At 42.0% G+C, this 15588-nt stretch overlaps 1 protein-coding gene across 2 annotated transcripts in view; it reads left to right on the top strand.

The window, feature by feature from the left end:
- Nucleotides 1–6138: 6138 nt before the first annotated feature.
- The window catches only part of LOC121290346, a 141839-nt gene continuing 132389 nt past the window's right edge, over nucleotides 6139–15588 (top strand). For both annotated transcript variants that reach the window (XM_041210697.1, XM_041210696.1), the window contains exon 1: nucleotides 6139–6379. In XM_041210697.1, coding sequence (XP_041066631.1) covers nucleotides 6343–6379 — 37 coding nt within the window. In that variant the 5' untranslated portion in view covers nucleotides 6139–6342. The remainder of the gene's footprint in view (nucleotides 6380–15588) is intronic.

Genomic DNA, 15588 nt, shown 5'->3' with positions numbered 1-15588 from the left:
GCATAATTTCATATTTGTAACAATTGACAGTGGAATGTTTACTCAAACAGCTGCTAGATTCATTCACTTGCTGCTGAGAAGGCAAATGTTTATACTTCTTATAAATAAATTGAATCCAAAAATAATCCATGCTTCAGTCTAGTCATGTGAAACTGCTCGGGTTAGGCCCTCGTGTATAAATTGATGCAATTTTTCCTAATTAGTCAAATAAGTTCATTCAGCTGCAATTTTTGATTTTTGGTTTTAAAATGCCAAACTGAACATAGATGAAACAAAATCAAATGTCATCCATTGGCCTACCAATTTAAGAAAAATAAATTAACTATTGGTGGAGGTCTATTGGATGGTAAATTGTGAGAAAATCGAAATGTTCCGAAACATTCATGAACATTCTGCATCTGACCCCAAGCTGCCTTCATAGTGGGGGAGCCGGTGGGATGAGGGTCAACTCCATTAATTTTTAACAACAATTCCAATCAGCCACATCCTTCCCCCAACTAGATCTTGCCCAGCCTCCCACCCACCCATACCCCACTCCCTACCTACCCATTCCCGCAACACCCCGCCGCCGCCGCGCCCCCCCCCCCCCCCCCCCCCCCCCCCCCCCCCCGCCCCCCGGGCATCGGCCTATCCATTAAACACAGCAAGATCAGGCTAATCCTCAGATTTATCTTTCCAAAAACTTAAGACAATTTTCCTAAAACCAACAACCATTGATACATGGGCAGTTTTTCAAACCTCAATCCATTCCTAAGGGATAATGGATGATAACATAAGAAATAGGAGCTGGACTAAGCCATATCACTATTCAAACTCCTCTGCCAGTCAGTACATTCAGAGCTGATTGTCAACCTGAACTCCACCTTCTCACTCACTTCCCATATCCCTTGATTCCCTAAAAGGCCAAAAATCTGTCCAAATCAGCCTTAAGTAGACTCAATTCTGGAGAATCCGCAGCACTCTGGAGTAGAGAATTCCAAAGATTCACAACTCTTTGAAGAAATTTCTCCTCATCTCAGTCCTAAATGATCACACCCTTATCCTGAGACTGTGCCCACATGTATTAGATTCACCAGGAGAAGCAACCTCTCAGTGTCTGTCCTGCCAATCCCCTTCAGAATCTTGTATCTTGCAGTGCTCCTTCCGTATACAGCCTCCAGTGCAAGTATATCCTTCCTTAAATATGGAGACCAAAACTGCACACAATATTCCAGGTGTGGTCTTAGCGAGGCCCTGTACAATTGTAGCACAACTTTTTTATTCTTGTGCTCCAATCCCCTTGCAATAAAAACTGACGTACCATTTGCCATCCTAATTGGTTGCTGCACTTGTATGTTAATTTACTGTGTTCCTTGCACAAATATACTCAAGTCCCTCTGAACATCAACATTTACAAGATTCATGCCTTTTAAAAAATATTCTACTTTGCTATTCCGACTACCAAAGTGAATAAGGTCGTGTTTATACTCCATTTGCCACTTTGTTGTTCACTGAAATAACCTGTCTATATCTCTTTACAGTCTCTTTGTGTCCTCCTTACATCTTACATTCCCACCTAGCTTTGTACCGTCATCAAACTTAGTCTCGATCTCTTAGTCTAAGTCATTTCAATAGATCGTAAATAACTGTGGCCCTTGCACTGATCCTTGCAGCGGTCTGAAGTATAAGGGATTAATTCTAACTGTGTGACATGCTAATGAGAATAAACATCATCACAGGAGGTGATGCCATATCTCATGATCTTGATCTCCCTTGTATAATTGAGGCAAAATGTAGCTCACAATAAGAGATGTTCTAGTAAAGCTAACATTTTCCTCAGCTCAGACTCTAAATATTCTGCATTAACATGTGACTAAGAACATTATACACTCCAATAGTCATGATCTGCCAACTTGAAAGTGCCCTGTTCACCCCTACTCTCTGCTTTCTCTCCGTTAGCCAATTCTCTATCCATGGTAGTAGAATACCGTCACCTCTATGAGCCCATATTTTGTTTATTAATCTTTTGTGTGGCACTTTATCAAATGCCTTTTGGAAATCCATGTATATTACATTTACTAGTTCCCCTTTATCTACCCTACTAATTATATCTTCAAAAAAGTAATACATTTATCAAATATGACTTTCCTTTCATAAAATCATGTTGACTCTGTCTGATCATACTATGGTCTTTTTCAGTGTATTTTTAAGACTTCTTTAATAAGAGATTCAGCATTTATTAATAACTTATATCAGGCTAACTGGCCTATGTTTGCTGTTTTCTCTCTAATCCCTTTCTTGACTAGCAGGGTTAAATTTAGCTAACTTCCCATCTTTTAGGACTATTCTAGAATCTAGGAAATTTTGGAAAATCATAACCAGCATCCACCTTCTCTGCAGATACCTCTTTCAGAGTCCTAGGATGCATGCCGTCATGTCCTGGAATTTGTTGTATTTTAGTCCCTTAAGTTTCCAATATATTTTTTTCTGCAGATATTAATGACCTTAAGTTCCTCTGTCTTTTTAGCCCTTTGGTTACCCTCTATTTCTGGTATATAATTTGTGTCTTCTGCTGTGAAGATAGTCACAAATATTTGTTCAATGTCTCTGCCGTTTCCTCATTCCCCATGATAGTTTCTCCCATCTCTGCCTCGAAGGGATCAATGTTTATTTTAGCTACTCTCCTCCATTTATATACTTTGAAAAGCTCTTACAATCTGTTTTGAATTCCTGCATTTTATTTTTTCCCTTTTCATCAACATTTTGTTGGCCCTTTGCTGGTTTGTAGTATACTATCAATCATCAGGCTTATCACTTTGCCACATTATAATATATTTTAATCTAATACTATCCTCAGCTTCCATAGTTAGCCATGGGTGGATCTTTGTTGCAGAGTTTTTGTTTTTCAATGGAATATATTTCTATTGAACATCATGAATCAGTCCTTTAACTATTTCCTAGTGATTAATTATTGTCCTTCCTTTTAGTCTATTTACCCAATCAACCTTGGCAACCTCTCCCCTCATACCTATGCAATTGGTTTTAAGTTTAAGATTCTTGTTTGGACTGGAATATGTTGCTTTCAAACTTAATGTGGTATTAACTTGTATTATGATCACCTTTATTCGCAGCAGGTCTTTTACTATATGATTGCTAATAAACCCTTCCTCACTGCACAATACTAGATAAAAAATAGTTTCATCCCTAGTTGGTCCCACAACATATTTAATGTATTTGGGGAAACAGATGTGTATTGAGGGGTTGGTGTGTATTTGGGGAGTATATTCATATTTAGGGGGCTGATGCTTTCTTGGGGGCTAGCTGTATATTTGGAGTGTCGGGGTGTATTTTGGGGTAGTTGTGTATTGGGGCTAAATGTGTAATGAGGAGCTTTTGCGGAGATGTGCATGGAGGATTTGTGTATCGGAGTTGATGTGTATTTGGGGGAGGGCTGAATGTGTATTTTGGGGGGTAGATTTGTAATAGGGTAGAAGTGTAGCTGGGGAGGTAAATGTATATAAGGTATACAAGATAGGTGGACTGCAGCAGTTCAAGAAGGCAGCTCGCCACCACCTCTTCGAGGGCAATTAGGGATGAGCAACAAATGCTGGCTTAGCCAGCGACACCCACATCCTGTGAATGAATAAAAAAATACAGAAGCAAAATACTATGGAAGCTGGAAATCTGAAAGAAAAACAGGAAATGCTGTAAATACTCAGTAGGTCCGGCAGCATCTGTAGAGCTCCCCAGATGCTGCCAGACCTGCTGAGGTAAACGTATATTAGGCAATAATGGGCAGAATTTCCTGCCTGTCGGGTGGGCGGGCCCAACCCAATCTCCGGTGGGCAGGGAGCCAATCCCTACCGGAGAAGCGGGCCGCGTTGCCGTTTTACGTGGGTGGGCCAATTAAGGCCTGCCCAGCATGATGTCCGGTGGGAAGCGCTATGTGCTTCCTGTGCAGGCGGGGGGGGGGGGGGGGGATCCCCAAAAGCGAGAGTGCGCACTTTCACACATGCGCACATCTACCTGAGGCTAAGTGCAGCCTCAGGGAGATCGCTTACACTTTGAAAAAGATTAAAAATAGAAAGAAAAAATTCCCTAACATGTCCCCCTCATGTGACAATGGACATGTTCATAATTTACGGTATAACTTTTTAAAACCCTGCATGAAACCTCATCCCGCTGGTGGATGAGGTTTCACGTTTTCTCTATTTGCCACCGGGGCTCCTGGCCTCCCCTCAATCTTAAGGTTGGACGGGCAGGTCCTTTAACTGGTTAAATGATTCAGTCAATGGCCTCAATTGGCCATTGAAAGGTCGGTGGGCCTGCAGCTGACTTTGCTGCGCCCCTGCCTTCCTGAATATTTAAATGGGGCGCAGTGACATCGGGGGTTTCGCCCAACATCATCCCGCGTCATTTTACATGTCGGCGAGCAGGCCCCACTCCCTGCTCACCGACGGCAAAATTCTGTCCAATGTATTTGGGGGCTGAATGTGTATTGAGGATGTATAATTGTGACAGTCGATGTGTATATTTGTATAGATGTATATTTAAAGGGTTGATGTGTATTTGGGGGTGGTTGCATTTATGGGGGTAGTTGTGTATTTAAGGATAGGTGTGTTTTGGGGGTAGATGTGTTTTTGGGGATAGATGTGTATTTGGGGATAGATGGGTTTTGGGGGTAGATGTGTATTTGGGGGTAAATATGTATTGGGGTAGATGTGTATTTGGGGATAGATAGGTTTTGGGGGTAGATGTGTATTTGGGGATAGATGTGTGCTTGGGGATGGTTATGTATTTGGGGGTAGATGTGTATTTGGGGATAGATGTGTATTTGGGGGTAGATGTGTATTTGGGAGTGGTTGTGTATTTGGGGGTAGATGTGTTTTGGGATAGATGTGCTTTGGGGGTGATTGTGTATTTGGAGATATTTGGGGGTGGTTGTGTGTTTGGGGATAGATGTGTATTTGGGGATAGATGTGTATTTGGGGGTAGATGTGTATTTGGGAGTGGTTGTGTATTTGGGGGTAGATGTGTTTTGGGATAGATGTGCTTTGGGGGTGATTGTGTATTTGGAGATATTTGGGGGTGGTTGTGTGTTTGGGGATAGATGTGGTTTTGGGGTAGATGTGTATATGGGGGTGGTTGTGTATTTGGGGATAGATGTGTTTTGGGGTAGATGTGTATATGGGGGTGGTTGTGTATTTGGGGGTAGATGTGTATTTGGGGATAGATGTGTATTTTGGGATGATTGCATATTTAAGGATAGATGGGTTTTGGGGGTAGATGTGTATTGGGGTAGATGTGTATTTGGGGGTAGATGTGTATTTGGGGGTGGTTGTGTATTTGGGGGTAGATGTGTATTTGGGGGTAGATGTGTATATGGGGGTAGATGTGTATTTGGGGATAGATGTGTATTTGGGGGTAGATGTGTATATGGGGGTAGATGTGTATATGGGGGTGGATGTGTATATGGGGGTGATTGTGTATTTGGGGATATATGTGTTTTGGGGGTAGATGTGTTTTGGGGGTAGATGTGTATTTGGGGATAGATGTGTTTTGGGGGTAGATGTGTATTTGGGGGTAGTTGTGTTTAGGGGGTAGATGTGTATTTGGGGTAGATGTGTTTTGAAAGTAGATGTGTATTTGGGGATAGATGTGTATATGGAGGTAGATGTGTATTTGGGGGTAGTTGTGTTTTGGGGGTAGATGTGTATTTGAGGATAGATGTGTTTAGGGGGTAGATGTGTATTTGGGGATAGATGTGTATATGGGGGTAGATGTGTATTTGGGGATAGATGAGTATATGGGGGTAGATGTGTATATGGGGGTGGTTGTGTATTTGGGGGTAGTTGTGTTTTTGGGGTAGATGTGTATTTAGGGATAGATGGGTTTTGTGGATAGATGTGTATATGGGGGTGATTGTGTATTTGGGGTTGGATGTGTTTTTGGGGTAGATGTGTATATGGGGGTGGTTGTGTATTTGGGGGTAGTTGTGTTTTTGAGGTAGATGTGTATTTAGGGATAGATGTGTTTTGTGGGTATATGTGTATATGGGGGTGGTTGTATTTGGCGATATATGTGTTTGGGGGGTGGGGTGGTGGTGTGGAGGTGGTGGTAGATGTGCATTTGGGGGCTTGTAGTTTGGCTGCTCCCTTGCACGTTTCCTTCCGCCTGTGATGTTTGCAGACGGCAATGTCTCCTCGCGAGAAAGCTGATGGATGTGCTCATCTTCTTTCACAGGGATTGGGGGCTGAGGAAGTCGGCGCCAGCGCCATCAGCACCAGAGAGAAGCAGCCATCGTTTGGTCGACAACTTGCCCCTTGGTGTCTGCTGGAGGTGCCGCTTCCCCAGAGCTGAGGGATGGAGGAGGAGCGGGGGAGCCTCCCGCAGGCTGTGGGTGAGTGTGTGTGCGGGGGTTTTGGACAGCCGGGATCGCCAGCCTTAATGGTTTGTGTTGTCAATGAGATCAGACCGTCGGAAATGCTGATGCTTTGGGTTATTTGTCGAAAAGCGTCTGAATTTGAAGCCCAAGCGTTCAAGACTGGAGCTGCTCTCCAGCCCATAACCCTCACCCACGCAGCATTTGGTACTTTTGCAAAATAAAACATTGAAATGCAAACTAAAGGAGTCAACAAAAAGTAGGGCAGGAAAATTTACAAAGATCGTGAAATGTCTCCCTTCTCTCTCCCACCCCCTATTGGAGGAAAGCTGGCTGACTTCAAAACCGTCGGGAAGAAACTTAATTGCAATTTATTATTTATTTATGATTAATGTGGGGGGCTCGGCACCAATTCAGCCGACATCTGGCGCAATTCTGGTTGCTTTTCTTTTTCCGGGACCTGCCGGCTCCACTCCCTCTCTGCAGCAAAGGTTTACCCGAGAAGTGGGTGCCCCTCGATCACTGCAGCTTTCTCTTCCCCTTTCTGCTTAACCGATTCTTAACCAACTGCATTCCCCAACCTGACTCCTAGTCAGCCTGGTCTATACAAACCATATTTTGTACATGGCCTGTGTCCAACTGATAATCTAACCCTTCCCCCAGTGTTAACTGCCACACTAAAGTACAGTTTATAAATTTGATTGCTGATTATTATTTTTTTTTTTGCAGTCAAATTGCTGAAATATAGGGTTATTCCGGAAGGCTGTGGGGCCGAGCGTCTCAGGTGCAACCTTAGTTTGAAGGGATTAGTTTTTTTTTAAAGATGAAAAATGTTTGGAACTGGTGGAGAATGCAGAGGTGGACTTTTCTGAAAAGAGTAGAGATGAAAAAAAGATGGTACACTATTAGTGGAAAGCTTTAGAAGACTATTTTACAGTGGTTAGATTAGGCTAGAATGGCCCGCTTCCTAAAGATAAATCTCACTTCTATTGTGTTTATTTGTTGGCATTCGTCTACAAATAAAACCAAATAGAAATCCAGTCCCATAAGGAAAGATTTCCCTTTTAAATGCAACCCCCAAGTTTTTATTATGTTCAGGCAAATGTCACATACTCAAAGCAACTTGTTATGATTAAGAGCTTTCAAATCAAGGAACTGAAAGATTGTACAGCTAAAGTTTGCTGGAAGCTTAGGTGGCAAAATATGGTCAAGAGGGAAAAATATTTTGAGGGACGCAGACCTAAATATTTACAGCAGATGACTGGTTTAGTTAGCTGAACCGCCTATTGGGCCCTGCTTTCGCCTGCCAAAACTGCTCACTATTCCGGGATATCCTGGAATACAGCGATAACCCTGAGTTCTGTACTCCACCACAGACCATTTTCTTAAGAGCCTCTTCACTCTGCCCTAGCCTCACCTTCAACATATGCAAAGAGCTCAACAACCTCTTTATCACTAAAATTGAGACCCATCTGTTCTGCTGTCTCTGCCTCTTCCTCTTCCCTCCCTCCCCAACCCACCAGACCGAACTTTCCCCCATCCTACCCCAGAACTCCCACTTTTCTCTATTTTTCTCCTAACTCCACTCAACTTCCCTTTCGGAACCCCATGTTAGATGATATTGTTAATGGTTCCCAGTCCTCAGGTACTAGCCCCACTCCCCTTTAAATCCACTGTCATCACCTTCCTATTCAAAAAGCATACATTTGACCCACTGTCCTCATAAATTACCACAACATCTCCAAGCTCCCTTTCTGCTCCAAAATACTTGAGCATGTTGTTGCCTCCCAAAACTCTGCCAATCTTTCCTACAACTCCATGTTTGAACCCCTTTAAGGAGATTTTCACAGAAACCATATTCCTTAGGTATAAAGTCCATCCCTCACCCTGATCACTCTGACGCTTAACCACACTGTTGGCAACCTTAGTTTCAAAATTGACTTTGAGGTGAGCTACTGACCTCATAGCCTCTCCATCTTTAAAACCACTTACTGTCATCCCTGTAGCATCACCCATTTCTGCTCCTGCCTTAGCTCCTCTGTTGTTGAAATTCTCTTCCATGCTTTTGTTACCTCTAGACTCAACTGATCCAATGCTCTCCTCGCTCTGAAGAAGAGTGATACGGACTCAAAACGTTAACTCTACTTGTCTCTCCTCAGATCTGCCAGACCTGCTGAGTTTTTCCAGCATTTTATGTTTTTTGTTTTAATGCTCTCCTTGTCTGCCTGCCATCATGTCAGCCTTGGTTCAGTTGGTAGAAGGTTCAAATCTCACTCCAGTGAATTGACCACAAAAATCTAGGCTGACACTTCAATGCGGCACTGAGTGAGTGCTACACTGTCAGGGATGCGGTCTTTTGGGTGAGATGTTAAACCAAGATCCTACCTGCCTCTCAGGTGGAAGTAAACTATCCCGTTGCATTATTTTGAGGAGCAAGGAAATTACCCCTGGTGTCCAATATTTATTCATAATCAACATCACTTCAACAAAGCAATCATTTGGTCATTATCACTTTGCTGTTTGTGGGAGCTTGCTGTGTGCAGACTGGCTGCCACGTTTCTTACATTGTAACAGTGTTTACACTTCAAGAAGTAGCTCATTGGCTGTAAAGCACTTTGGGAAGTTGTGAAAGGCTATGTAATTGAAAGTCTGTCTTTCTTTTCTTCCTTTTCACCCTCCCATATACTTGAGTTAACCCAAAACTCTGCTGTCCATATCTGAACTCACACAAAGTTACAATCACTCAGCAGATAAAAACAAAAAAACTGCGGATGCTGGAAATCCAAAACAAAAACAGAATTACCTGGAAAAACTCAGCAGGTCTGGCAGCATCGGCGGAGAAGAAAAGAGTTGACGTTTCGAGTCCTCATGACCCTTTGACAGAATTTGAGTGAATCCAAGAAAGAAATCACTCAGCAGCCCTCTGTCTTCTGACCAGTGTTTGCTTTTGGCTCAGCAGTGCCTCAATTTTAATAGTATCATTCTTATTTTCAAGTCCCTCCAGTGTTTCAGACCTACCTACCTCTGTTATCTCCTGTAGCCCCACAACTCCCTGACATCTCTGTGCTCCTCCAGTTCTGGCCTCCTGGACATCCCTCCAGTTGCCTATGCCCTAAGCGCTGGAGCTCACCAACACCACACCTCCCCCACGCACCAACCTCTCAGCCACTATAACCTGTTCTTCCTTTGGGGCGTTTCTTAAAACCTCCCTCTGATCAAAATTTTGGTCACCTGTCCAAATATTTCTTTCTGTGGCTCAGTGACAAATTTTGTTTGACTAATGCTCCTGTGAAGCATCTTGGGGCATTTTACCATGTTAAAAGTGCCATTGTAAAGTCAGTTGTTGTTAAGGTAGTGTGTAAGAAAGGTTGCAGAAGATTGAGAGGTAAAGGTATTACATGGGTCAATGAATGAGAGAGAAACAAAGCTACAGGGCAGGATCACAGTACACAATGCTGGGAGTAAGTGCCCCTTTTGAAATAACGCTTTAACTATTGATTTTTAGCACTACACTGAGGATTTTTACTCCTACAACAATGGATTAATTAACATTTTCAAGCTTTGTCTTGTTAAGGACTTATTAACATTATTAATAATGAAATTCTCCTGCATTCCAAACTGGCAAAATCAGACCAAACAGCGAGTATTTTATTTCACATCAGAATTGGAGTTTGGGAGCTTATCAAAAGGAAGTTATTGAGCTACTTTTCACAGCCGTGAACAAAGGGAATAATGCACAGCATTTTCTGTCTGAGAGCATGAGTGTAGTGACCAATGCATATATTGCAATGGAACAGGAGGGGGAAGACAAGACAGCCCAAGAGCAATGATAGCATAGGAATCATGGGTAGAATTTTTCATCCCATGGGCGGGCACGTGACTGATCCGAACAGAAGTGAAATAGTGCGCGATGATGTTGGGCGAGCGTCCCAATGTTATCGCGCACTCTTGCGACATTTCACTCGACAGGTGTGCGCATGAGGTGGCAGTGTGCCCACCGACAATTAAGAGGCCTATTAAGGCCCTTAATCAATTAATTAAATTGAATTTTTCGCTGCCCATCCAACCGTTGAGTTGGCGGGCGGGCAAATAGTCCAGGCGGCTTTTACATTTTTAACGAAACCTTACCCACGGGCGGGATGAGGTTTTGACTAAAAAAAACCAATAAAAATTTTTAAAACTCATATTTGACATGTCCCTCTTCGTGTGATAGAATCACATGTGGGGACATGTTTTCCTTAATTTTAGATTATTTATTTGTCATGTCAAAAATCTTCAGCCCCCTGAGGCAGCTCTGTGCCTTCAGAGAGCTTTCACTGAGCGCACCCCCCCCTCCCCCCGCATGCACATGCTTCAGAGTTCACACTCCTCCCGCCCCCACCCAGGCAGTGCTGAGGTTCCCAGCGCCTGTCTCACACTGGTTGGCCGTTAATTGGCCAGCCAGCGTGAAATCACGGTCGAGGCCTGATCGTGGGTGGCGGCCAGTTTCACAGCCCCTCTCAGGCCCTGCGCCGTGCTTCCCGACAAGGTAAAAATTCTGCCCACGTGTTGGTGTTCAACTGTTACCAGCCCGGCGGTGGATGATCAACAGTTGGCCGTTGGGGCAAAGTGGCAAAGCAGTGTTTGCGAAGGCTCATCTTACTGGGGAAGCTATGAGCTTATGGCAGCAAAGACCAGTCCTACAAGTATGACACCGCCGTTTCTCACAGTTCCTATGTTACAAGACCTTCTGTGCAAAATCATAGGTTTTGACCATGTTGAGGAGTATTTTCCTCTGTGCTAATTTTAGTGAAAATGTAGTCACTGGACACTTGGAGTATTGTGAACAGTCTAGTTTTCATACTATAAAAAGGACATAGCCACTAAAAATTTTAAAATTATACCAGAACTGAAAGATTAAACCTATTAGTAAAGATCGAACAGGCTGGGGTTCTTTTCTCTTGCAAAGGGAAGGCTGGGGGGTGACCTGATAGAAGTCTTTTAAGATTATGAAAGAGTTTGATAGGGTAGACAAAGAGATGTTTCCAGTTGCAGGTGAGACCAGAACTAGGGGCTATAAGTATAAGGTAGTTACTAAGAAACCAAATAGGAAATGCCGGAGAAACATCTTTACATAGAGTAATTAGGATGTAAAGCTCGCTATTGCAAGGAGTAGATAAAGCAAATAACGTAGATGTTTTTTAGTGGGGCAGCTAGATAGGCACATGAGGGATAAAAGAACAGAAAGATATGTTGATGGGGTTAGATGAAGAGGGTTAGAAAGAGAATCAGGTGAAGTATAAACACTGGCATGGACCAGGGCAGAATGGCCTGCTTCTGTGCGGTAAATACTTTCCAACTTAGTAATTTGTAGGACCCAAGGAACATTTTCCATTTTATACTCCTGTTTACCTTTTCGCCATAAGTAATGAACAAATAAAAATATCGCCTTTTTTGGCTTTTGCATTCAAAAGAATCAAGGAATAATAATGCTAAATACATGAAAATTTCTTTATGCTTTTCAGTCCGTGATGTACATGTTAATGTTTTTTGCTCCTGTTTTTCTTTCTGGCATGTTGTCAACTTCATCTTGGTTCATGAAGTTTTCCCCTAGGTAAGCGAGTGACGTGGTGATACTTGTATAGGTAATTGATGAGCTGAGTGCAGTACAATAGATCCATTAACTGTATCTGTGACTAATCCCGATGGATCTGGCTCAGTACCAGGAGTCCTCTATTGGGTTCTCCTGTGTGACCATAGAATAGTGGGCATATATGAGGTTTCAAAAATCCTTCTCTCGTGGTTGCCTGGAACCATTCACTAAGTGATTGAAGCTGGCCAAGACTGTATCTTGCAGTTTGAAGTCTAAAAGTCCTAAAGTCTACAGAAATGCAGTGGGAGCATTGACAAGAGATGTGATAGCTCGTACAAATCCTATATTGTCACTATTTTGCCCTAATGCATGGATACATTGCTGTAACATATGTAAATCACAGGTTCAATGATAGATATATCACATTGCAGTCGTTTGGCACCCATTCTAATTTCTTCAGTCCCAGTATTTTCTAAACTCTTCAGTAATTGTTGCCTATGGAGTTGATTCATGTCATAGCAATCAGCACTCATTTCAAGCTGTGCCCTCCTATTAGGAGTGAGCTTGCGAGCTGTGGGAAATGAGGCAGGGTGATTTAGTCAATGGGAAATGCCTACCTGTCGTACATTCTTTTCTTCTCTACCTTAGTATTTACATATGTATGCCTTGCATCTATAACACTCTATATTAATTTTATTTAATTGAATGCAGGTAGTGGATGTTAACTGGAGATTCACTTGCGTCTCACAAATAGAGAGAGACAAAAACTGTGCTTGTTAGTTTAGGAGGCGTATGCTTGTATTGTGTAACTCTGTAAATGTAACAGTTGGGAAAGTTTGGCTCCAGTTCTATCATTTACCAACTGACTTTCTGGAATATGACACTCTAGGCATTGTGCTTCAAAGTGTCAGTCCAAAAGTTACACTTTATTACAGGTAAAATCCAACTTTTAAAAAGGAGGTTAAAAAAAAGAAAAATGTCTTTTAAGATACCTGAAAATTACAAGCAGCTGCAGGTGCTATCTATTTGAACTTGAGCTTACAGGTAGCTATGTTACCTGGAAATTCCCCATTAGACTATTGCTGGCATGGAAGTACATGAATAAGTTGCCTTAAAGAGGAAGCATCCCTCCAAGTTAATAGTTGAACAGCGTAACTTTTCTGCAGAGCCCTCTTTATCCAACAACAGAATTTATATAGCACCTTTAACTTCAAAAATGTTGGTAGGCACTTCACAGAGTGACGCCTTGCCAATGAAGGAGATATTAAAACAGATGACTAAAAGCTCTGTCAAAGCAGTATATTTTTAGGAATGCCATAAAGGAGAGGTAGAAAGAGAGGTTTAAGGAGGAAATTCTAGAGTTTGACAGGGGAAGACATGGCTGCGTGTGGCTGAGAGAAAGGAATGAAGAATGCACAAGATGCTAGGATTTGAGGAATACCAAGGAGATTAAAGAGATGGGGAGGAGTGAGACTATGCATGGATTTGAACACGAGGATGAAAATTTTAAAATTGAGACATGGGCCAATTGGGAGCCAATATGGATCAGCAAGCACAGAAGTGATGTGTGCAGGTTATGATACAGGCTGCAGAGTTTTAGATGAAGTTTATCAGGGGGTGGAAAGTGGGAAGTCATTCAGAAAAGCATTGGCACAGTGAATCCAGGAACGGTGCGGTAAAAACATTGCTAGTGTATGATATACTTCTGCATAAATATTTTATTTGCATCTCTGTTTCATTTGTTACATGCTTGTAAATATTTGTGTCAGAAAAGCTTTTATTTAATGTATTTTCACAGTTACTTTATCTCAAGTCCATATATGTCATGTTTTGCAATTTTATAATATATAAGCCTTACCTTTAATGCTCTTATTGAAGTTGTGCAACTACTCAATCATTCCTCAGCATAATTTACACAGTGTTCACTCTTTCAATGAAACCTAGCCACATTTGCTGTCTGCTCTGGGTATTTTAGAGCCAGAAATCTGTTGACATTTTTTTGCAACAGAGATTGCCTGGATATTTTCTCAATTATTGGGCCGTTTTCAAAAACAATTGCGTACTTCCACTTGTATTAATAACTTTTAAAAATTATACCACGTGAAAAATGGTCATTGCATTGACTTAACTGGTAATCCCCCAGATATGTTTTAATGTAAGTAACTAGGACAGTTGGTTATATATAGCTTGAGGGGCACAGTCCACAATTTGTACCTCTACTCTCTGCTGTCTCTTGCACAATTATTTATCACTGTATCAGTATATGCCTTTCTGGATGAATTTATTTCAAGTATAGTTCTATGGCTTCCACTCGGTGAATTGGTTTTGCTTTGTTTCTTCTAGGTCTTGAAGCTCGTTTCCTTCTTGTGAGGATACTAAACCATGATAATTGCTGCCATGATGTAATTGTATCAAGCTATTCAATAAACTTGATGGATAATAGTTAACATTTTAAGAGGCCCAAATTTCTGATGTGAAATTTTACTGTAGATTCCTTGGCTCCCTGCTGGAGAGAAATATCCCACTAATTCCAAATGAGGAGTGAACTTACTTGAGCGCTGGTCTATATACTGCTTCACCTTCCTCCATTTGCTCTATTGTCATGTGCACAGAACCTTCCTCCCTTCATGAGGAGTTAACAATGGTGGCTTTTGCAGCTCTCTGCAAGCACTGTATGCACCTTTCTTTTACATGTTTATAGAACAGTTACAACTGTTGTTATAAAGAGGGAAGATGTGTTTGACCCAAGTGTCTAGGCCAGTAGCCACTCTGTGTGATCGTGTGATCGTGTAGCACGCAGGTACCTGGTGTGGATAGCATGCTTGCTATTTTTGCATGTTTGTTACTGAATTCATTTAATGGACCATAGGGCAAATACCTTATCCTACTGGAAGTGCAGAGCGGTTTAGAATGCCTGTACCTTTGGGAAGTGCATGAGCAGTTGAGTATCCCTCTGTGGCACAACAAGCTTACAATGAAGAGCTGTTTAGATGTGTTGTAAGGTAGCATTTTCAAAGAAAGCACGATGAGAGCGGTAGTTACCTTGGCAACCTGCCTGAGATAAGCACACTTTCTCTAGACTTGCTCCCAGGATTTTGTGGACAGCTGTTATTGCCTTCACCCTGTACCTGAGGAACAGTGGTCCTGGTGGTATTGCAGCGGCAACCTTGCAGCTTGAACAGGGCTGTTTGTCTCTTAACAAGTCGACAGCTGGGTTTCATGGCTGCTACATTACCTTAATTTGGGGCTATTTACATTTATTTCAGTTGAGGAAGCTTAGCAAATTCTTACCCAGGAGGGTAAATTAATCACTGTCTCGAACTGAAGCATTTTTTTTTGCAGGAGGAAATAAATAGGTAGTGACCATCTGCCAATTAAATCATTTTCCCTGCTGGGTGAACACAGGCAATGATTGGAGAAACATTCTTCCTGCTTTTGAGTTAAGACAGCCTTGACTAGAGGAAAGTGCAAGCTAATGACTGGATGAAAAAAAAGGAAACATACCTTAATATTTTTATTCATGTATTATTTTCAGCAAGATCGTAAAGACATTTACAAACAATACATTTATGGTTCATTAAAGCCGACACATAGGGAAAGGCATCATTGTAATTTTAAAAGAATCATACCCAGGAAGATCAAAATGGTGTTTGGA

The sequence above is a fragment of the Carcharodon carcharias genome, chromosome 18 (genome assembly GCF_017639515.1).
Source record: "Carcharodon carcharias isolate sCarCar2 chromosome 18, sCarCar2.pri, whole genome shotgun sequence".
Lineage (NCBI taxonomy): Eukaryota > Metazoa > Chordata > Chondrichthyes > Lamniformes > Lamnidae > Carcharodon > Carcharodon carcharias.
Note: the sequence above shows the minus strand (reverse complement) of the source record. Positions and strands in the feature narration are given on the sequence as shown.